We start from the raw sequence: 24,805 nt of genomic DNA, 5'->3' as shown, positions 1-24,805 counted from the left end.
AGTTCCTACCAGAGACATCCTGGAAGTTGCAACCTGGAGTAATGTACACACCTTCACCAAGCATTACCACTTACCTATTTTTTCTAAATCCAGAACTGGATTTGTTACAGCAGTCTTACAAGGCCTGCTAGCCAGCCCTGACACTTCTTGACTGCTTCCACCCTTTCTCAGCTTTGGGAATCAACCCAAGTGTGATGACTGCAACAGTGAAACACGAAGAACATAGCACAGTTGTGTACACTTGCCATAAATGTAGATGCTTGAGTGTATTCACTGTTGCAGTCCTGGTTTCCCTCCCTCCAGCCCCCTGACTTTCTCTATCCATTCTACCTATCCTCTTTATGGCCATATTTTATGGCAGGGGTATTTACCTTTGACTGGAGGTGTGCCACACCATTTAATAGCTTCCTATTTTTAGGGCTTCTGACATTTGGGGCAAGAAAAACTGATGTAATGGCGTCAGCTGCATGTTTTATACCCCTGACGACCTGACGTCATGGAAGAGGCGACGGCATCTGATGCAGAAATCCCAAGAATCTGGTATTCGGGCCAACTGAGGTCTACCTGCAGGCAGATAACCCAGGTTTGATTACTGCAACAGTGAATACACTCTAACATCTACATTTATGGTAAGTGTACACAACTGTACTTTTTAATGCTACATCTTGCATTATTAGCAAATAAGTCAAATATTAGCAATACCATGGTGGACCTAAGGCAGTTTTAGCAGACTGCAGCAAAAATATGAATGGTGCTTATTTTGAAAATTTGCTTGTTAATGTCAGTGTCTTAACAAGCCACATAAATTGTCATTACTTTTGTGGGCTGCATTATGTAACTTGAAATGGCATTATGAGGTGGCATTATGAGGAGTGTAGGGGGTGGCTTAGAAAGTAAATGTTTCATAAAAATCAGTTTCACTGATGATTATGCTTGTTCTGGCTTAATGTAGCTCTTTACATGAATCTAATCTTTACATAAACTAAAATGAAGGTCCTTCTTACAAGAACACACTAGCTCAGATACATTGCAGTTTTAGAACAGTCATCACCATGTCATCACATAACTGCGGTGGTGGTGCTGCAGTAGCATTGTCGGTTGTCCTGTTCGATTCTCAGCTAAAGAGTCTTCTGTGTGGAGACATGCATGAATGGGCGTACCTCCGTTGAAGGTTGTGCATCAGGGCTGGCAACTCGGCACATAAAAATCTACTGTCAATCATTAGCGGACCGTAGTTCCACTGTGGCGACCCTTAACCAGGAAAAGCCGAAAGACACGATGACAACCATGTCATCACATGCTTAATGACATAATATTGAATCAAAAGCACTAGTTTGTAATGGCCATATTATGTCATAGCATTAATGCATCATGCAGTGGAGTTTACTCAGGACAAACCAGGTTCAACCCTGAGGCAAAACCCACGTAATCAAGTACACAGGCAAGAAAGAAATGAATCCCTGTGTAACTCATATCCTTTTTCCAGTTATTTTTTGTCATCGTCAGACAAGCAAGTTTACATTTGTTTTCACCCCTTTTCCCATGGTGTATGAATATTGAGCATGAACTGTTTATATAGTTTGCACATGACTCTGACTAATGAGGTGGGTTTGTATACTTTTGTCTATATGTTGATGTAGTTTTTAATGAATTATTATGTCCTTAGTGAATAATGCCTAATTAAGAGTTATCTGGCACAGTGATGTTCATATTTCTGATGAGTGCATGACAGCACTACTGTATTACAGAGCTAGATTCTTAATGGAAGACTGTCCTCATGTTTGACTGACAAAATGTATTTGTGTTTGAGTACTGATTGTTTTCCTGTGAGGTTCTAATGTAATTTTCTGACAGTTGGGATATTCTCCAGTTATATGTTTTGTTGGATATGTACTATTAGTGCATGACATATTCCCTGCATGGTATATAACAAGTTATATCCTGCAGCAGGACTTGTTGCATCGATACTGCAGGTGCTCCTTACTGCAGAATGGAATTTCAGCATATCAAAACATTCTTGGAATCTCACCACAGTAGAACATTCCTGGAACTGCCATTAGTGGCAGTTTGCCTTTGTCTCTTGTAACCTGAAAACTGCAAATAGTGGCATTTTGGGGCTACATCTTTTCTTTTTCTCTGTTTTCAGGTAGCCTGCAAGCAATGCGTTTTGTCACAGCAGTTGAAATGAAACACCCTGAGTTTGTTGAATCCGTTTCCAGAGAGCTGTGGATGAGGATCTGGTCTCGGGTAAGTTTGCAGTTTACTACATGTATAACATCTTCAGACTGAGTACATGATGAGTCTGTATCTCTGTTTTATTTCTTTTGAATTTGGTGATCTCTAATGGTGGACACCCAAATAAGACCAGGTAAATCAATGCATATTCTCTTCTTTCTTTACAAATAAACATATCATTTTGTCATTGATCAGCTCAGGTTATTTTTGCAGGTGTAAATGAGGTATGGGCGTCATTTTCTTCTCAATATTAGGCAGATGTTTCAGCTCTTTTTGCTCATTGAGGGGAAGAAAAGTTGTGCGATTCCACATAACTTTCTCAGTGTGTGTGCAGTTTGTCAGTATGGCATCTAAGTTTAGGCTTGCGTTCAGCAATGCTCTGAAGTATTTCACTTTAAAAGGTTTATCTTTACTAAAGAAGGCTCACTGATTTCTGACAGGTCGTTATGTTGTACACCCTGCTGATGCCAGGACTTTTCCTTGAAACAGCAAACAGAACTTATCTTCAGAAATTAAATAATGAAGTAACTGTCATTAATTCTGAAGACACGTATGCTTTTAAAGTTTACCCCTAGTACTTACATGAGGTAAAACTACAGCCCACTTCACCGATTTTCCTCCAGCATACAGGTTTCAGGTGGGCTTTGTATGCATTTGCCCAGGCTGTCCTCGTGACCACTGTTGTGTATTCAGCTCCATACTATCACCTTAGATGGTTCGTGGCAGTTGTGGTTCTGTGTAATTTGCTTCTTATGCAGCACAGCAGGCCACATATCAGTTAAAATACATGATTTAGGATACAGGTAAGGAAATTGCTTGTGTTATGTTATTGTTGCAGTTTGTTTACAGTGTGATGAAGTATTTTAAATGCAAGTAGCAATGTTCCCAGTGTTTTAGTATTTCAGAACATTGTTCGCAGACAAGGTTTTATGTCAGAAGATTGATTTCTTTCTTTCTTGACTAAGTAGGTGGGCTGTTCCTTGAACTAGTTTCAGGCACAGTCTAGGTGCTAAGCACTGGTACAGTATAGCAACAATACATCAGTAATAAACTATTTCAAATTTGTACAGAGAAAGGATGCGACATGTATTTGTAGCCTTAGTACCTATGAGGTCTAAACAGAAATTAGTGTCACAGCTGCTTAAAACTCTAAATGTGTGACTTGTCTCTTGCTACTTAGCCACAACTGATATAGTCATCTGATCACTATGCAGATGAGTGAACTTCGTCACCACAGAGGAAATGGCCACCTGTAATCATTTATCTCCCCCTCTGTTTACATGTTCTTCTGTATGGAAAAATGACTCTACATTTTTTATTCATTAAAGCAAATTGATGAATTGTGTATTTGCATTAATGTTTTTTAAAATCTGTTTTTGGGTAATAAAAATGTGGAATTCATTGAATGTGTAGTCCTCATACCTGGGGGGGTAAAATTAATGGTAGCATTGTTTAATGTGTGAACTATACCTTCTGTGTTGAAGATGTAATTATCAGGGGGGTGTTAGCGTTTTGATATGTTATGGTCGAAGATCATATACACATACTGCCAAGTGTCCTTGCAGTGTCCAGCTAGGTAAACTTCCCCTTTAGCCCCTTTTTACTGGTTTAATAGAAGCATTAAAATGGATTCTGTACTGATCTTTGTTGGATTCTGTCTTTCGTGCGTGCATAATGTACATTACAGTTTCTTATTGCCTCCTATCACATGGCTTAAATGTACAGTGCCACTATAAATGCTGCTAAAGCCTGAGCAGATAACATCTGCCACTATCCCTTGATGTGTGATTCCTTGATCATGTGTGGCATAAATGATATGCCTGGGTGGCGGGCAGAATTATGCTCCTGGGAGTGTTGCTAAAGCATGGTTGACTTTTACAATATGGATTCCTGTAATGTCTGATCAGTTACATAGTAAAGGTTCAGAAAATATGGACTTGAAAGCCATTTATTATTTATATTTTGAATGGAAGAATTTCACTCAGCATCTGCACATGGCTTAAGACTGCAGTCATTGACTGCCTACGGCTGCTATGTCGGTTTCACTGTCTACATTATTATTTGGCTACTTGTTGATTATATCATAATTAGTATTTGATTTTGCTGAACTCCATATTTGTTTTAGTCATTGAAAGCATAATTTATTCCATTCGTGGAGCAGTGTGGGAAACTCCATTAATTTGTTCATTAGCGTATGTGCACTGTTGAGCTGTTGCTTTGGCGATTGTGTTTTTGCTTCCACAGTGTTAGTGTCACAGTACTTGGAGACTGATATTGTGGGAAGTCCACAGAGTAACAATTTTTAAAATGTGTTTAAGGCTAAACATAGTTGTGATTGTGGACCATTATTGTCAGAGTCAACTTCCTTTAGGATTGACTTCCGGATGGAGTGGAATTAGTTCTGTAATTGTGGATAATAGAGGGATTATGTGTTTCAGTCAGGCATTTCTGGATGGTTAAAGATGGCACAGTCTAATGAAGATTTTCCCTGAACTGCCATGTTGGCTGTATTCAGTATTGTGGACTTGTTGATGAATATATGATTTTGAAGAAGGAACTGAACTTGGTGAATTTTTTCCACTGATATAGTTTGGGATCCATGGACTTTATTGTTTGACATTATATCTCCAGTGTCTGTTTTTATTACCAGCAAGCAGCATGTATTAATACTTCAGTTAATACTTCAGTTTACTGTTTTGTCAAAAATGTGAATGGTTATAAACTTCTTTGAGTTGTGTTTTGTAATTGAATTGTACTTAGGAAGTAAGCAGATATTTGAACTTCACCTTGAGGTGCTTGTAAATAAAATTGTGATCCCAGTCCCTTAAGCCATTATCTTTGCTCAGACGTTTCTGTGCTGAGTAATGAGGCAAGATATGGGGCATATCCCATCTGTGTTCTTTTAAAGAGCTTTAGCTTCACAAAGGTTGTTTCTGCTGCAACCCACAAATTTGGTCCATTACAGGACTTGATATTCCAGTTTGGTGTTAAAAGCAGGGACTTGGTGATGGGACTGGTCCCTTGGATGACTCACTTGATGGCTCATTTCATACTTTGCCTGCCTTACTGAGTTATTACCTCTTGATGTGCACCTGTTCACCTCTGGAGTTCTGTGGAGGCTTGAGCAGCTGCTAGAGGGAGTCAGTGTGCCCAATCCATAGTCTTTCTTGATGGCTTATGAAAGTCATATCATATGTCCTGAATATCCTTACCCCAGCTTTGTGTACATCTAACACTTGTTGCATAGAAGGAGGAATGGTTCATTCATGAACTGCATTCATTGTGCAGGCTTGAACTGAGGTCAGAGTAAAAATGTCGGTGGGCTGTCCTCGAAGATAAAGTCTAAACCAGAGTTGTCTTTTTTCACGAGATCACCATCTGTTAGAAAGCATCTTTGTGTTCAGTATGATTTCTAAAATACTGAATTATTTATTTAACTTTTGTTTACCGGGAAAGTCCAACTTGGAACAAAGCCAATTTTCAGCAGAAGAAATGCTCCAAATGCATGTCTTTAACGTGGGAGGAAACCTGAGCACCCATAGAAAACCCACATGAATGAAGGGAGAAGATGTTCACAAACCTAGATAGCTGTAGATCAGGAGTGTTCATGGGTGTGTACTAGGCTAATGGCCTTGGAGCTTTTACAAGCCTAGCCCATAGAAGTGCCCTGGCATCGTGCTGTCCGATGTTAGTTCCCAGTGCCTCTATCAAGTAGAGCCACTGGAGTGATCCCTGGGGGTGAATTTTCTATTTCCCATCCACTCACCAAGATTTCTCTTGAAGAAGGCCAGTAAGGTGCTCTGCTTGGCATGTATGGGAAGTCTATTCCAGAGCATGAGCATTCGCTGGGTTATGAACCTGTCCCTCCAGCATGTTCTGTTAATTGTGGTAATAAGGTTGAGGTCTCTGGAGCATGTGGTGGTGAGGGATTGGGATTTCTTTAGATGTAGCATTTCCTAACAGAGCTGGTGAAATGAATGAGTAATTGAGTAATATTAATGTTGTCTTGAAGATCTGAGAAACTGATGCCACATTTTGTTGTTCCAGTGGACTCACCTTATGTAGCTTTCCTACGAACATAGTACCCCTCACAGTAGTGCTTCAGTTAAGTCTGCTATTGCTACTGAGTTTAATTTCAACCAATCCACTCATCTAACATTTTTCTTTCTCAAGTTATTGTAATAGAGGTAAATATTTTCTTTTTTTTTATGGTTATGTAGAAATAACTAAGATAATGTCTTAATTCAAAGTATATTAGGAAAGACTCAGCTATTCATTTTTCTCAGGCAAGAAACATGTTTGTAAACTTTCTAAGGTGACTTGTAAATGGCTATCATACTGTATTTTGGATTTCACTATAAAATTGACTTGTCCCTACTCTGCTTCACTAGCGCATTTCACTCGCACTGTTGCTGCATCTTAGACTTTTCTGCTGTGCAGCATTAAGTAATATTTATGCAGCTGTTACTTGGTCTTCACTGAATACCTTTGCAAGGCACTATATGCTTGATGTGATATCCAGGTCTAGGTCTTTCTTTGTGTCTTTGATGATAAAAGTATGCTGCCATGAGAAAGACCACCAGGAAGGATTAACCTTGGTCTCTCTGGCTCTTATTGTAGATGGGCCTTCTCATACCAGATAGAGCCATGTCTCCCCAACCAGATGTACCACAGGGAAATGTCTCACTGCCTAGGTGCTTGAACCCCAATTTCCCTACAGTTTTCATCAGCAACATTTTGAAATAACTGATTGGAATCTTTTCCCAGGATCTGGATGTGGTGAAGGAGCAAGTGTGGTGACCAGGCTCGACTGTAGTGCCTGTATGGGATTTGCACTAGATCTGTCGGGACCAGATGCATCATTAAAATTTTGATGCTTGCTTGCGTGCTGTGCCCTTCATAGTTTGGGATTTGATTTCCTGAAGGAGCTGTTGAGACTCCCCAGACTAGATATCTCAGATCATCAGGTGAGAGAGCTGGTGACTGTTTCACAGGTGAGACTCCCCTGAGTAGATATCTCAGATCATCAGGTGCGAGGGCTGGTGACTGTTTCACAGACCAGGTTGAAAACATCCTGCGGAAGTTCTTATCTTGCCTTGGTCCTTTTGCAGTTTGCTTCCATCTCTGATTCAGTTGCATGAACTTGAGTATTTCTGTAAGATACCCCTAAGGTTCCTTCTTTTTAACAGAGTTTACTTAAGACTATCATTGGGATCCTGCAGCCTGCAGAAAGCTAGATGTCTGATCTTTTTTAATTTAAATTTTAGTTTGGAGTATTTAATTTGATGTCTCTTGTAGCTTTATTTTGTATTTGCTGTTTCATGTGCTTTTTTTTCCCTGCAAGTTGCTTAGGATTTGGGCATTTAAGTATGTGCACAATACTGATTTTTACCATAATTTAAGTAATTTTTCATCAGAATCGGAGCGAATAAGTAATAGGTTAGGCTAACATATTGAGTAACTTGTTCCTAGTGCATTTTTAGGTAACTGACATGAAATAGATTAGCACAGTAGAGATATTGTCTATTTAACCTGCTTCCTTTCTCTGTACTAGGTCATTACCAATAGGTGACAACAACTGAATTGTTACAGTATATCTGAACTTCATTAAGGCCTTTGGTAACTGTATTTTACAGATAGTGGAAAAACAAAACCTTTTAGTGACGGTACCACATTAGTGAGGTAGATAGGAAGTTGTTAGCTGGTATGTTGTAAACAAAGTATGACCAATGGAGGTGGAGCTGTCCGATGACGAGTTTCCACAGGTTCAATGTGTGGACCGCTTGTATCCGCACATTATAGCATGTGTCATGCAAGGGCTACAGAGTAAGGCAGCCTACTTTGCTACAATAATATTTATCAAAGAAGGTAGATAAACAGTATGACAGTAGGTCCTCCAGTATGTACTAGTTTGGCAAAACAGCTCAGTACAAAATAAATCTAGAGATGTATACAGTGGGGGGTGGGGGTGGATTTAGCCACTGTTAACCTGTCCATTATGAAATGTAGCCCTAGAATGTGCAAAGTAAGAAAGGGATCCAACTACAATTGTCACCCTGTAGCTGAATAAATTGTGCAGTATAAGAGGGCATTTGGAAAGATGGGCAAGTACAGGGATGCATTTTTATAGACTCATAATTTAGAGAAACCGATGTCATCCTACAGTTAAAGCATAGCAATGTTTTCATTTGGAATTCTATGATCATTTCAGAGTACCATATTAGGAAAGGAGGCTTTAAATTAATTGAGTGCAGTGTAAAATTTCCTAAATGATGAAATGAATGAGGAAATTGAGTAATATTAAATACTGCAAGCATTTGGAGTGTACATATTAAGGCAGTGAATGGCATAAAGAGAGAGTGACAAATGCACTGAATCACCAAACATTTAGGTGAAAACTTTGTAGAGGAACAATAACAATGAAGACATGGACCTGGATGGCAGTTCTAATGGGGAAGTTTTATTACAGGCTGCTAAGGGAGTTTTGAGAGAATTAGACATGTAGATTGAATATGTTGCATAGAATCTAGGATGTGTATTTCATTTGGACATTAGCTTCTGAAGTGACGTTTGTAAAGTAAGAAGTGGATGTGGTATGTTGAAAGGAAGAAAGATACAAGCCTTTTTGATTTCCTTTAAGGAGCTGCATTGCTATTAGGGTTGTCCACAAACGTAGATAGCTGTAGATAAGGAGTGTTCATGGGTGTGTACTAGGCTAATTGCCCTGGAGCCTTTACAAGCCTAGCCCATAGAAGTGCCCTGGCAACGTACTGTTCGACGTTAGTTCCCAGTGCCTCTATCAAGTAGAGCCACTGGAGTGATCTCCAAGGTGAACTTTCTATTTACCATCTACTCACCAAGATTTCTCTTGAAGAAGGCCAGTGAGGTGCTCTGCTTGGCATGTATGGGAAGTCTGTTCCAGAGTATGAGCAGTCTCTGGGTTATGAACCTCTCCCTCCAGCATGTTCTGTTGATTGTGGTAATAAGGTTGAGGTCTCTGGAGCATGTGGTGGTGAGGGATTGGGATTTCTTTAGCTGTAGCATTTCTAACAGAGCTGGTGAAATGAAGGAGTAATTGAGTAATATTAGTGTTGTCTTGAAGATCTGAGAAACCAATGCCAAATTTTGTTGTTCCACTGGATTCACCTTATGTAGCTTTCCCACGAACAGAGTACCCCTCACAGTAGTGCTTCAATTAAGTCTGCTATTGCTACTGAGTTTAATTTCAACCAATCCACTCATCTAACATCTTTCTTTCTAAGTTATTGTAATAGAGGTAAATATTTTCTTTTTTTATGAAAATGTAGAAATAACTAAGATAATGTCGTAATTCAAAGTATATTAGGAAACACTCGGTTTTTCATTTCTTTCTCAGACAAGAAACATGTTTGTGAACGTTCTAAGGTGACCTGTAAATGGCTTTCATACTGTATTTGGATTTTACTATAAAATTGACTTGTCCCTACTCTGCTTCACTAGCACATTTCACTTGCACTGTTGCTGCATCTTAGACTTTTCTGCTGTGCAGCATTAAGTAATATTTATGCAGCTGTTACTTGGTCTTCACTGAATACCTTTGCAAGGCACTATATGCTTGATGTGATATCCAGGTCTAGGTCTTTCTTTGTGTCTTTGATGATAAAAGTATGCTGCCATGAGAAAGACCACCAGGAAGGATTAACCTTGGTCTCTCTGGCTCTTATTGTAGATGGGCCTTCTCATACCAGATAGAAAAGTTATGTACTTCCTTACCATAATGGTAGATTTAGATGAGCAGTGCATCCTTGATAATGTATTCACCCACGTCCCCCCTTCTTTTTGTATGCCTGGTCTAAAGTGTATATCTTATTTTTGTGCACTTTGCATTGGCTCAGTAGAGGTCTCAAGAGGAAGGACTTCACAGTGCATTATAGAATAAGGGGTGGGATGTAGTAATCTGGGAAATTTCCAAGTGCTGAGCTGTCCTAATGCCTGTCAGCATCAGTCCTGCTGTTATCTAGGATGGACGTGCTCATCCAGATATATTGTGGTAAATACACAGCTTTTTATTTATTTTTGAAGAGATTAGGCTTGTATCTGGTCTTGCACTTCAGATAGGGAGCCAGAATCTGATGAGAGTGAAGCACTGAAGAGGCAGTAGAAGATAGGAAGAGAGCATGTCTGGCAGGTGAAAATAAAACAGGTAGCTAATCTGGTACCAGTAGGATGATAAGTGGTTACAGAAAGAAGTAAAATAACTGGTGGAAGAGTAAGCATGTAGGGAATGTAGACTGGGCTGGTGAGGACTCATGGGGACATGGTATGGGTGACTAGTTAGTGCTTCTGTTGCTCAGTTTGTTGTGTGTGTGAGAGACTGAGGAAAGGTGACGGTGTCTAGCCATGGAGAATGTAGAGTGTCTGGACTGTGTTAAGCAAAGTCTGACTGGTTAGAAATGCAAGAAGTGATGAACACTTTCTGGAGTAAAATCCAGTAATTTATTTTCTAGTACCAATTTTATCCACTTCAGAGTTAGTTGGTGGAAGCTATAACCTATTCTAAACTATCTGGCCCAGTTAATTTCCAAGAGAATATCTTCAAGATCCAAGGAAGTCATCTTACCACTGTACTCTTCCTTTATCAAACAAAACGGTGTAAGAAACTTCTCTGTGTGGAAGATTTTCAGTCCATATAGCTCTAGTTAATCACTGTATATTAATCAGATCAGACAACAGTAGTAGAAGTAGCGAACTGAAACTTGTCTTAAGTCAAAAAAACAATAAAAAATATATAATTTGAAAAATTGTGCAGAATTACACGAAGTACTCGAAAGTAATCTAAGCAAGGCAGGCAGTCTGTTTCCAGTTGAAAATCCTTTAAGTACACAGATAAGCGATCAAAGTCAAACAAAATAACAGAGTAATAGTTTCCTCACAAGCTTCCTCAGTGTGTGTGTGTGTATATATATATATATATATATATATATATATATATATATATATATATATATATATATATATATATACTTTTTATCAGGCAAGGGAGTGGTTTATTGTGCTGTAAAACAAAGTGCTATTGGTACACATGTTAAATTCACATCCCTTCCCCCATCATTGTGATATTTGAGCTGGTTGTGCCCTACTTAGTAGCTGTCATAATAATATGATCCTTCTGTACGTTAAATAAAATTTGTGATGATGTGGTACCTCTTATGTAGATTATTAAGTCTGTGATTTTATCCAAGACAATATACTAACGACCTGAGATTTCCACTCTCCTGGACTACATGAAAAGAGACATAGAGGAGCTTCCTTCTGGATTATGTAGCCCAGGCAGGTATGCGACCCTAACCCTGAGCAGTATCCTTCCCCTTCACCAAGAATGATACCCACAATATAGAAGACAAGATGATCAGCTTTAACAATTGGCTTAGTAATGTCTGTGTTCATTTAAAGGGGATCCAGTGTTCTGAATCTGCCTGGGATGACATGCTTGACGTAAGCCACGGCTGTCTTCATGCAAGGGACGCTTGCACCTGTCACCCTGGGATTCCAGGATATTGGCTAAGGCTCTTGCCACCCCATAGTGCCTTTTTAGGCAAGGCTCAAATTCTAAACCTACCACCTAGAAAACAAAATGGGAAGAAATTGAGGGTAATGCTGCTCAATGCCAGAAGTCTAAATCTCAAAATGCACTTTCGAGGCCCTTCTCAGTATGGAGAACATCGATGTCTGTGCTGTAACTGAAACCTGGTTCAAGGCTCCTGAGAGCACCCGGCACTATTAGGTTTTACCTCATATCATGCGTTCCGGCCCCAAAACCGGACCACTCCACAAAAGGGGTGTATCCATATTCATAAAGGATACCTCACACCTCCAGGTTGAGTGGCAACGCATGAAGCTTGAAACCATCCAGGTGCAACTAACCATAGGCAAAACTGCTCTACAAATTGTAGCATGCTACAGGCCACCCTCTCAAACTCAGGAACCCCACAGCCTTCCTGAAGACACTGGAGGTATAAATGTATCTCAAACACCATCATATTGGGTGACTTCAACTACCGAATATAGACTGGGAACATTACTCAAGCCCTAACTTTCTAGCCCAACGGTTCCTGGGTTCATAAATTCAAATGCCATGGAACAGCTAGTCACTGTTCCACGAGGAGGAGAAAATATACTAGATCTCATTGTCACAAACATGGGGACAAAATGCTCCACACGGAAGTATATCCCTCATTGGTGAGATCTGATCATAAACTAATCTCACTGGAAATCCACATCCCGCCCCACCCCAAACAAAAAAGACCATAGTGAAGAACTTCTCTAAAGCAAACTTCACACTACTCAAAGACTGGTGTGAATATCCTTCAAGGCCCCTGAGCCAGAGAAACCACAGCTAAAGCCTGAAGCCCTTACAAAATGCCTTCTATGAACACCTCAGGACTGCATGGATCAGGCAATCCCAAATAAAACCAAGACTCTTTCACAAAGGGCAAAAGCGTCCAGTCCTGGTGGACCCCAGCCATTAACAAACTTTACAATAAGAGGAGAAGCTATTACATGATAGAACAAAATCCATAAAAGAAGTGCTGATCATTATTAGTAAAAAATCACGAGGCACTCATAAAATCAACTAAGGCCAATTTTTGAGAGAAAAATTGCCATGGATTCAAAAGGACAATCATAAAGGCCTTTTTCAGCTATGTTAGGAACCTGGGTGGAAACTCACAGATATGCTCAGAATTAGTCCAAAATGATACAAAATCACTGAACCCACAGACATTGCCAACATACTGGCAGACAGGTTCAGTGCAAACTTCACCCCTCTCCCCTAAAGGAGATAACTATCCCAACCAGTGTAGCCTCCCGGACATCTCAAATCGCGGGTGAAAGCTGCTCTCTCTAAAGCTAAAACACAGCATCAATGGGACCGGATGGTGTCCCTGGCTGTGTGCTACCACGAGCTAAATGAGAATTAAACCCGCACATAAGGCAGCTGTTTAATCTCAGCCTTACCACAGGATCGTGCCCAAGGAGTGGCGTCACGGCAGCTGTGGTCCCACTCCACAAAGGCGGTGCCTCTCCACGGACCCTGGTAATTACGCCCCATAAGCTTAACAAGTCTGGTCTGCACAAAGCTGGAGGATCATAATGGAGCTCATACAAAGGAAACAAAGATATAGGGGGACTTGCAGACATTGGACCCGACCCAGTTTCCCAGCTGTCAAAGGGAGAGATCATGCCTTTTTTGAACTTGGTTGAGATTCTTGAAACAGTCACCAAGGCCATTGATTCGAGGAAAAGGCAGTCCATACAGCCTACCTTGACCTTGCAAGGAGAAGCTTCGACACAATACCCCGAATCTGGTATTTGTAGAAAACTTACCAGCTTAAATGTAAACCCATATGTCACAAGATGGGGTTTGCAAACTGAAGCTTAAGGACAGAACCACAGAGTTTAGAGTTGCTGGCTGGCTGTGTCAGACTCCAAGCCCAGGTGCAAGTGTGAACCCCACAGAGTCGGAGTCCTTGGCCCCTATTGTTTGGCAGTGTTGTCTTGAAGATCTGAGAAACCAATGCCAAATTTTGTTGTTCCACTGGATTCACCTTATGTAGCTTTCCCACTAACAGAGTACCCCTCACAGTAGTGCTTCAATTAAGTCTGCTATTGCTACTGAGTTTAATTTCAACCAATCCACTCATCTAACATCTTTCTTTCTAAGTTATTGTAATAGAGGTAAATATTTTCTTTTTTTATGAAAATGTAGAAATAACTAAGATAATGTCGTAATTCAAAGTATATTAGGAAACACTCGGTTTTTCATTTCTTTCTCAGACAAGAAACATGTTTGTGAACGTTCTAAGGTGACCTGTAAATGGCTTTCATACTGTATTTGGATTTTACTATAAAATTGACTTGTCCCTACTCTGCTTCACTAGCACATTTCACTTGCACTGTTGCTGCATCTCAGACTTTTTCTGCTGTGCAGCATTAAGTAATATTTATGCAGCTGTTACTTGGTCTTCAATGAATACCTTTGCAAGGCACTATATGCTGGATGTGATATCCAGGTCTAGGTCTTTCTTTGTGTCTTCGATGATAAATGTATGCTGCCATGAGAAAGACCACCAGGAAGGATTAACCTTGGTCTCTCTCTGGCTCTTATTGTAGATGGGCCTTCTCATACCAGATAGAAAAGTTATGTACTTCCTTACCATAATGGTAGATTTAGATGAGCAGTGCATCATTGATAATGTATCCACCCACGTTCCCCCTCCTTTTTGTATACTTGGTCTAAAGTGTATATCTTATTTTTGTGCACTTTGCATTGACTCAGTAGAGGTCTCAAGAGGAAGGACTTCACAGTGCATTATTGAATAAGGGGAGGGATGTAATAATCTGGGAAATTTCCAAGTGCTGAGCTGTCCTAATGCCTGTCAGCATCAGTCCTGCTGTTATCTAGGATGGACGTGCTCATCCAGATATATTGTGGTAAATACACAGCTTTTATTTATTTTTGAAGAGATTAGGCTTGTATCTGGTCTTGCACTTCAGATAGGGAGCCAGAATCTGATGGGAGTAAAGCACTGAAGAGGCAGTAGAAGATAGGAAGAGAGCATGTCTGGCAGGTGAAAATAAAATAGGTGGCTAATCTGGTACCGGTAGGATGATAAGTGGTTACAGAAAGAAGTAAAATAACTGGTGGAAGAGTAGGGAATGTAGACTGGGCTGGTGAGGACTCATGGGGACATGGTATGGGTGACTAGTTAGTGCTTCTGTTGCTCAGTTTGTTCTGTGTGTGAGAGACTGAGGAAAGGTGACAGTGTCGAGCCATGGAGAATGTAGAGTGTTTGGACTGTGTTAAGCAAAGTCTGACTGGTTAGAAATGCAAGAAGTGATGAATACATTCTGGAGTAAAATCCAGTAATTTATTTTCTAGTACCAATTTTATCCACTTTAGAGTTAGTTGGTGGAAGCTGTAACCTATTCTAAACTATCTGGCCCAGTTAATTTCCAAGAGAATATCTTCAAGATCCAAGGAAGTCATCTTACCACTGTACTCTTCCTTTATCAAACAAAACAGTGTAAGAAACTTCTCTGCTTGGAAGATTTTCAGTCCATATAGCTCTAGTTAATCACTGTTTATTAATCAGCTCAGACAACAGTAGTAGAAGTAGCGAACTTAAACTCGTTTCAAGTCAAAAAAATAATAAAAAATATATAATTTGAAAAATTGTGCAGAATTACACTAAGTATTCGAAAGTAATCCAAGCAAGGCAGGCAGTCTGTTTCCAGTTGAAAATCCTTTAAGTACACAGATAAGCAATCCAAGTAAAACAAAAATAACATAGTAATAGTTTCCTCACAAGCTTTCTAAGTGTGTGTGTGTGTATATATATATATATATATATATATATATATATATATATATATATATATATATATATATATATATATATATACTTTTTATCAGGCAAGGGAGTGGTTTATTGTGCTGTAAAACAAAGTGCTATTGGTACACATGTTAAATTCACATCCCTTCCCCCATCATTGTGATATTTGAGCTGGTTGTGCCCTACTTAGTAGCTGTCATAATAATATGATCCTTATGTACGTTAAATAAAATTTGTGATGATGTGGTACCTCTTATGTAGATTATTAAGTCTGTGATTTTATCCAAGACAATATACTAAGTCATAGCTGAAAATATAGCAACCTTAATCCATTTGGCAATCAAAAAATATATATAAATATATACATATACAATTTGCATGTAAAAAAATCAATTGTAAAAATCATATTCTATTTTCATAACCTATTATTAACAAAGATCGCTTTTGTCCTTCTAGACTTCTTCAGGTCTGTGTACAAGAACCCTAAACTTCTTCAGGTCTGTGTACAAGAACCCTAAAAACTATCTATAAAAATATTATTGTATAATTAGTATTGTTATTACACATCATTTTGAATAAAGTGGAAAAAAGAGAACAAGAAAAAGAAAAAAAAATGTATGATGATTGAAAACAAAATCTACACTAAAACTGATTTAACATGGTATTTAAAACTAATTGGTAGAATAAAATAAAATTAGTTATGTAAACAATGTGGCAATTTTCTAAGTTCTAGTACACTTTTAATTGAACAGTAGTAGTTCAGTCCAGGCTTCCTAAAAGAGTTCAGCTTTGTCACATGAATTCATGTTTCTCCATAATATTTGGGATGTCTCCTTCAAGATCATCCATGTCTATGCAACCTATTCTTTTGTTTCCTCTATCTGCCCATTCTTCCAACTCCTCCCTTTCAGTTAATGCCTTTGGTAACCTCACCTGCTATACTTCAGTGCATGCTCCTTTTCATTATGCCTGTTTCACAGGAGACTGATTGGCCTATTTTTTCCATTAAAGGTGGGCATCGAGTTGTAGGGTGCTGGCCAGTATTCAGTTGTGCAGATTGAGTCATTAAGTCCTGTCCTCTTGCTGCAGCTGTGACTTCTATTGCTTGCTCAGAGTATATGCGAATACATATGATCAGTTATGCAACTCACAGTACGAGGAGAAACTGTCAGCACAAGTGTACAGTCTTGTAGTTCAAATAAGGAAACCAGCTGCAGCAAACTTACATTTGCAGTACACATCTCTCAAATCCCCCAGCCAACTTTTTCAGCACTAGGATTGCTAATCAGACCCAGGACATCTGGAACAAAGACAGGGTTTAATCCATCTTTGCTAGCAGATCTTATTTTCTGTCTGACCTCACATTTGAAGCTTTCATGTATGTCTATCAGTACTCGACTTCCATCTCACCCTTTTCTGTCATTCCTATGCAGCCTATACACCCCAGCATCTCCATGTCATATCTGCACTTGCCATTGACATATCATTCATTGATACTGACAGAGTTCATCCTGTTCACCTGCCTCACTACCATCATGTACTACATAACACCATCCAGCCATTCCCAGATCTGCTCTGTTTGTTCTTCTGTCATATTTCTCTTTTCCTTCTTTTTACTGCCAGAGGGTATGCTGATCAGCTTGGATTTAAGGGCAAGTAACAATGCAGCTACTTGGTGGGTCCTGCTGGTGGTACAGTGTGTTAAAATCTGTTGAGTACCTCTGGGTGAATTAAAAAGGAAAGCTCTGCAGCGTGCAATGTACTGAAGCTATGGGCCAATATGCTTTCCTGGAGCAGTTTTTAAACAATAACAATTCTGTATGAGGAGTTTGCCCTGTAAGTATGCTGAGAACATCTTGGGGTAAAGGAACAAAATAAGGTTTCCACTTTCACTGTTTTATTTTTTTACTATATACAGCGTCATAAGCTTAAGACGAAGTTGAGGTTATTGCATGAAGAAGATAATGGGGAATAGATGTGTAAAATTACACTTTCGCAAATGATATATTAAAACTTTTAGACCCAGAAACTTTTACATGTTAAGGCAGTCTGAGGAATGGAGATCTAATGTATGTGTGTGTGTGTGTGTGTGTGTGTGTGTGTGTGTGTGTGTATATATATATATATATATATATATATATATATATATATATATATATATATATATATATATATATATATATATATATATATATATATATATATTTGAGATCTTGATTGTGTGGGTGTGTAGCGCCAAAGATTGTATCAAAATCTGTGAATTTAACCAGTGCCAGTATCTGCTGCTTCTGGGAGGTTACAGTACAGCAGGGAGTGGGAATTTGTCTTTTCCGTTCTGTAGTGTGATCTATGAGTTGGTATATATAAGAAGTAGGTGGTGTGCAAAGTGTAAAGGTGCTTGCCTCCCTGCATTAAAATTATTTGTGTTGTGTGGTTCAGTCTTTCAGGATCCAAATGCTGAGATTCTCAGTTTTGAATGTTTGACTACATAAAGGTGAATGCTAATTGTATCATTAGCAATGTACCCCTAAGTGTAGTCTCGGAGTTAAGGGATTTGGGTATCCAGGTAGATAGTAGCCTGAACTTTAAATGTCATGTATCCACAGTGAAAAGGAAATCTTTCTATGTGGCACAATTTAAAAGTAAAGGTGTGCCATCCAGATCCAGGGAAATTGTAGACCCACTGTACACAGCCCTTATTAGACCAATAATTGAGTACAATAGGTCATTTAGAATGTACTTGACCAGACAGCTACAACACCTGGAGCGAACTCCAAAGGTTCCTTACAAAGAAAATGCAAGGTGTAAACAACATGTTCTATGTGGATAGACTGAAAGCCCTTTCCCTTTACTGTATCATCTAGCAGCTATTATGGGGTGACCTATGTCTGAACTACAAGGTGTTCACAAATCCAATCCTGATGGAGCTGCTGCATATCTGCAAGACAAACAGCATGAGGGTCACCCATTCCAGGAATTTGAACTTAGTCAGTGTGTCAGACAGGACACACTGGAGAGATAAATACTTGTCCCAGAGATTGCCACTTCTTTGGAATAGGCTTCCTATTAATGTAAAGCAAAGTCCTTCCCTGGCCCTCGTCAAGGCCAGTCTAGATCGATGGTTGGGGACCATGTATTTACACCAGGGGTGGTGCCTATCTCCTTTATGGATAGGGCCAATCTGGAAAATCTATAAAAGTACCCAAGGCACAGGAACAAACCCATGCAGTTCTTCTTTCTTACCATGTAAATTGGGTTATATTGGCTAGGCTTGTAAAGGCTTTGGAGCCATTAGCTTAATAATGTCCTGTGAACAAATTGAGAGTATGAGGAATGTTTTATCTGCAAAAATCTGCTTTGTGTCATTTAGTTGCTTACATTTCTCAGGTCACAACTCATAGTTGAAAGTATGTATATGATTCTATAGATACTGCATCCAGGGCTGTTGCCATTGGTATTGCGTTGCGGAGGTTTGTCTGGCTGCATTCTCAGAATCTCCCAGATGATGTAAAAATGAGATTTTAAATTCTCCCTTGAATGGAGAATTAGTGTTTAGACCCACTGCTGCAGAGGTTATCAAAAATGTGACAGAGGTAAACTAATTCAGGGAAACTGTCAGATTTCATCTCCAAATTTTCCAAGGGATTTTCTACTCTCTTCCAGTTTTGGCAAGAAACTAAATAAATAGTCTCGGCAGAATGCTGTTAAGCAAACATTTAAAAAGCAGTAGCAGAAACGTTCTAAAAAGAAAGGAGAACCCCCCCCCCCCCCCAGATCTAAGGACAGTATGATAAATCAGAATCAGGGTTGGGAGGGTGGCCTAATGGTTAAGGTGTTTGCCTTACAAACGCAAGGTGCAGGGTTTGAGTCTCGCAAGGGATAATTGACTAAGCTTAAAATGGCTTGCAAGGGCAGTTAGCTTAGCACTAATCTATGAACCTATGAATGACTGTTTAAGGGGCCTTGTCCTCCCTCCCACCTTGGCACTCTTATCCTTTCAAAAAATCTATGTATCCTGTTGGTCTTTGACAGCAGACTGTTTCAGACAAGTGATGTCCGAGACTTCAGTCAACATTGGCACTCTTATCCTTTCAAAAAATCTATGTATCCTGTTGGTCTTTGACAGCAGACTGTTTCAGACAAGTGATGTCCGAGACTTCAGTCAACAAGGCTACAAATGTCAGTGGTAAGATCTCGGGAAATTCCTCCACATCCACCAAACCATTCACTTTCCACCTTTCCTACAAAGCATGTTGTCATGGGCAATAATAGAAGTTCCTCCATCCTATCTGGGAAAAGGATCTTATTTAAAATGCTTATAGTGCCAAAGAGGGTAAATATCTGGAGGTCATTTTCTGGATCTTTCTTTCCTAAACCAATTTGTGATAGTGCCCAAGTTGAAAATGCTTTCCCTTCGCAACCTGTTAACAGTTTTTTTCTCATTTGAGTTTCTTGTTAACCTTAGATTTAAAATGCGTACCATCACATTCATGGCCATCCAGATTTCAGGCATTTCTTAAAGTTGTGTGTGCCTAGATCATACTGTCTGTTCTCTGCATTCCCTTTGTGCTACTCACTGCTCCAAGAATATTCACAAAGTGTCAAGCTTCTGTTATAGCCCATTGCAGGCTACAGGATGCCCACATTTTTCCTTATTTAGGTGACTTTTTTTATTTTTGCAGAGTCTTTATCAAATTAAGGAATCTTTCTCACTTAGAATCCCAGCATGTGTTGGAGGTCATTCAAAAGTTAGTTTTGACTCCATCACACAGGATTGAGTTCCTGGGGTGTCTGCTAGACACCTCAGTTCAGTGAGTTTTTATTTCACAGGAAAACTAGACCTTTGTTTAGATCTTTTTTCAGGGGTTAGACTGCAGTCACTGGGAGGAATACCTCAGGATTTAGGGTCTCATGGCATTAGTTTTCATAATACCTCTTGCAAGACTCCACGTGAGAAAGATACAGTAGTATCTGAAGTCTGGACCCAGTACTAACACCGGTTATTTTTTCAACTTCCAGTTCTGGGGTTTGTGAGGACAGAAATCACTTGGAGACATCGAATATCCCTGAATCCAGGTTTCCCTTTCTCCCTGCCAGTTCCAATTTAAATCAGTCATTCACCACAGAAGCTTCAGAATCTGCTTGGGGGAGCAGTGTTAAGAGTGATGAACATGGAAGGTGTCTGGGACATCGAAGACAGATGCAAGCATAAATATAAAACAGATGCTTGCTCTTATCAAGGCTCTCAACTCTCTGAATCATATTTGTTCCACAGGACCTCTTCAGGTTGTTACAGACAATGCCACAGTATTGTGGTGCATCAATAAGCAAGGGGTAACCAGGTCTTACCCCCCACCCCATGCAGACTAGTCATAGCTTTACAGCACAGACTCCCTCTGCTGGTGTCTTACATTCTGTCAGAGTTAAATTGCATGGCAGACAAGCGTAGCAGGACAAGAGCAGACAATTATGAATGGAAATCAGATTGGGGGTCTTCCAAGACTTGATCCAACTCTGAGGAGTTCCTGTAATAGATAATTTTTCCTCCTCTTTGAATAGTCACCGGGCAAAATTTCTGCTAGAGGACTCCATGCAAGTAAGTCGGGGAGACAGATACCTTTTCATTTCCTTGGACAGGATTGTTCTTGTATGCTTTGCCACCCTTTCTACTGATATCCAGGGTACTTCTAAAGATTTGGAAAGAATTCCCAAGATCATTATGACTCCCCCCTTCTGGCCTAGGAAACAGTGGATGTTCTTTGTGTTTTCACTGTTGCACTCATCACGTTTGGGTTATCCCTGCCATGGTAGCTCTCGACTGGCCCGAATACCAGAGGCTTAGTATTTCTGCATCGGTTGCTGTTGCTTCAGGACTGACGTCAGGTCATCAGTAGTATAAAGTAAGGCAGCCGACACCATTACATCAGTCTTTCTTGCCATGGAGCCCAAAGCAGAAGCAGTTTGCACGAGTGCCGGTCAGCCGCTACCTGAGTTTCGTCTACCGGTTTTGAAGCTGAAGTCATCTAAAGCTAAGTACCCCATTGGAGATCCTTATTTCTTGCACTAACCAATGTCAGAAAAAGTTAACAATTGTCTCGCCTGTGGAAAGCAAATACCACACAGAGACTTTCATTCTTACTGCATCACTTATTTAGGCCCAGACCACGATATCCACTGTCGCTTCTGTGCTTTGTTCAATGCCAGAACTATCAGTCGTCGGGCCCTTATTGTAGCTAGATATTTTCGTTTACAGTCCTCGAACTCAGATATGGCTTCGGTAAGCCATCTGACAGTAGATCTTCTGAAAAACTGTAAAGATAAAGACAGAGACAGACTGCACTGGTCCAAAAGACAGAGACAGACTGCACTGGTCCAAACCTACCGACGACGCTTCCGTTAAGCTAGTCGACAGTTCTCCGGTCCTCAGTGAGATGCTTTTGCAGCCCCTGATACCCGCTTCTGCGGATTCGCAGGCTGCTACCGAGACTCTTTCGGAGTCTGGTATGCCGCAAAACTGTTCTTCGACTAAGGATCCTGCGGTAGTCTCTACCCTAAATGGGTCCGGAGCCGCTGAGCAGGCACTGGCTTCCAAGGAAGCCCTTCGCACTACTGATTCTCGACACAAACCGACGTCTTCTTTCGTGACTACCGTTCTTTCAAAAATTACAGAGTTTCTTAAGCCCAGGGTATGAACCACACCCAAGAAACCGATGACCCAATCTCAGGCACCTGCTTCCTTGCATCAGTCTCAAATGCTTAAAATGGTGGAAGACCTTATCATGCTGATCAGGGGAAGCCAAGCTACCCCATCCAAAAGGAAAAGAGATCTGTCCCCTGTAGTTTTGTCTGAACAAGAGTCAGATGAGACTGATGCATCTGAATATGAAGACATGCAACTCCTCTCTACTTATGAGGATTCTGATGCAGAGGATTCCACCCCTTCCGACTCTCCCCCAGAGGATTTTTCCTTTGGGGAAATCCTGCATACCTTAAAGGAGCATTTCCAATGGGAGAGTCAGGACTACCTTCAGTCTAAAAAAAGACTCTGGGAATTCTTAGATCTTCCACAGCACAGACCCTTGGCCATCCTCTCCGTCCTTGATGTTGTGGAGGATGTTTTCCTGGAATCCAGCTGGACTCCTGACACCCTTCCTCCTGCACCCAGAAAACCAGATAGGTACTATAGAGTCCCTGAATCACACAGATTTCTTTTTAAAAATCCTGCTGCTGACCCTGAGGTAATTTCTCAAGGGCCTAAAATGATTAAAGAAGCCTCTAAGAATCCCAACCCCTCAGATAGGGATTCCCGAGCACTAGACAGATGGGGTAAAAGTATACACCTCAGCTACTCTTGCTATCAGGGCACTAAATTGTCAGTTCCATATGCTAAAATTTTAGCAACATACCCTGGAACTCCTCAAACAAAAGATGTCTTCCTTCCCTAATTGTGCAGAATCTAAAGAGTTAGAAGAGTTAATGCATTCTGGAAGTCAAGTAACTAAACACACCTTGCACTGTGGTTTTAACGCCCTAGAAGCTTCGTGCAGAGCAGCAGTCACCAAATCTGTCATTAGAAGGCATGCATGGCTTAAGGGAACAGACCTTGCCAGACCATGTCAAATCTATATTGTTGGATGCCCTCATGTCAAATCTAAATTGTTGGATGCCCTCTTGCACAAAGACAACTTATTTGGCACTAAGGCAGAAGAGGTCTTTAAAAAGATGGAAGAAAAATCAAAATCTATACAGACAGTTAAGGATTTCTTACAGGTCCAGCCACCCAGGTTCAGCAGGCATTGTCCCACCAAGCACTGGTCCTTTCCCGCTCCCACTAAGCCAATCCAGCCCAGACCCCAGGGAACCAGACTCCCCAGACAGCAGCCACAGGGAATGCAGAGATCTTAAGCAGTGGACTACCTCCACTTCAAAAACAGGGAGTTCTAAGCCACCCCCTTATGGTAAGAACTCACAATGACTCTACTCCCCTACCACCTCTCTCTGCCCACCTTCACTTACCCCTAGGAGGAAAACTCTCCTTTCACGGAAGCAACTGGGCTTCCATTACCAACAACCACTGGGTTCTCAACATAGTGTCCCAGGGATACAAATTTTCTTTCCATACCCTTCCTACTTCAAAAGGGTTTCCAGATCTACCTCCAAACCAGTGGGCAGAGGCGCAAAAGCAATTCCTTTCTCTGCTCTCTATGAGGGTAGTAGAACACGCTCCTGCAGAACAGAGAGGCCAAAGTTTCGACTCCAGACTTTTTCTGGTACCCAGAAAAGAGGGCACCTGGCCGCCCCATCCTCTATCTATCCATTCTTAACACCTTCCTGGTGAACCCAAAATACAAAATGCTCACCCTGCAGCATCTGCTACCCATGCTCTCCAAGGATGCTTGGCTAGCCACCCTAGATCTAAAAGAGGCCTACCTCCATATTCCTATCATGGAATCATGCAGGAAATATCTCCGTTTCAGGGCAGGATCTCAGCACTTTCAGTTCTCTGCATTTCCCTTTGGCTTATCTACTGCTCCCAGAGTTTTCACAAAATGTCTGGTTCCGGCCATTGCCTTTTGCAGACAAAGGAATATCCAGATGTACTCATACTTAGATGATGCCCTAATTCAGGCAGACAGCCAGGAAAAGCTGCTCAAGCACCTGGCCTTTGTGAAGTCCCTACTAACCTGCCTAGGGTACACAGTTAACGGAAAAGAAATCCAAACAGGTGCCCAGCCAAAGGATTATATTCCTGGGAGCAAGCCTGGACACAGCATCCCAGATGGCATTCCTTACACCAGAAAAGCAAAATTTCCTGACAGCCTACTTCTCTCAGCTAGCCAGCAAGACCCCAGCTATCTGCAATGAAGATCCTGCAAGCTCTAGGGTTCATGGCATCTTGCATACTGCTCATGCTGTATGCCAGACTGCATATGAGGAAACTTCAATGTTGCCTAAAAAGCCTTTGGTATCAACACCCTCAAGACCTGTAGACTCTTATACCTATAATTCCTTGCCTCAGAAAAGATTTTCTTTGGTGAGCAACAGCATGCTGCCACAACAAGGGACTACCTTTCTCACCACCCCCCGCCACACAGACCCTCACCATCATCAGACTATGCCTGGGGTGCACACCTGGATGGCAGGTGCATACAGGGCCAGTGGAGCCCACAGCAAATCCCTCTGTACATCAGCCAAAA

General features: G+C 40.7%; 1 protein-coding gene across 2 annotated transcripts in view; it reads left to right on the top strand.

The window, feature by feature from the left end:
* Positions 1-24,805, top strand: part of GSTK1 (glutathione S-transferase kappa 1) — a 645,482-nt gene that overhangs the window by 382,398 nt on the left and 238,279 nt on the right. For both annotated transcript variants that reach the window (XM_044079844.1, XM_044079843.1), the window contains one exon: positions 2,147-2,247. In XM_044079844.1, the coding sequence (XP_043935779.1) occupies positions 2,147-2,247 (101 nt within the window). The remainder of the gene's footprint in view (positions 1-2,146; positions 2,248-24,805) is intronic.

Source organism: Protopterus annectens, chromosome 8.part0 (genome assembly GCF_019279795.1).
Source record: "Protopterus annectens isolate FY-2018-M chromosome 8.part0, PAN1.0, whole genome shotgun sequence".
In the NCBI taxonomy this organism is placed as follows: domain Eukaryota; kingdom Metazoa; phylum Chordata; order Ceratodontiformes; family Protopteridae; genus Protopterus; species Protopterus annectens.
The sequence above is the reverse complement of the archived record's forward strand: the minus strand, read 5'-3'. Positions and strand labels throughout refer to the sequence as shown.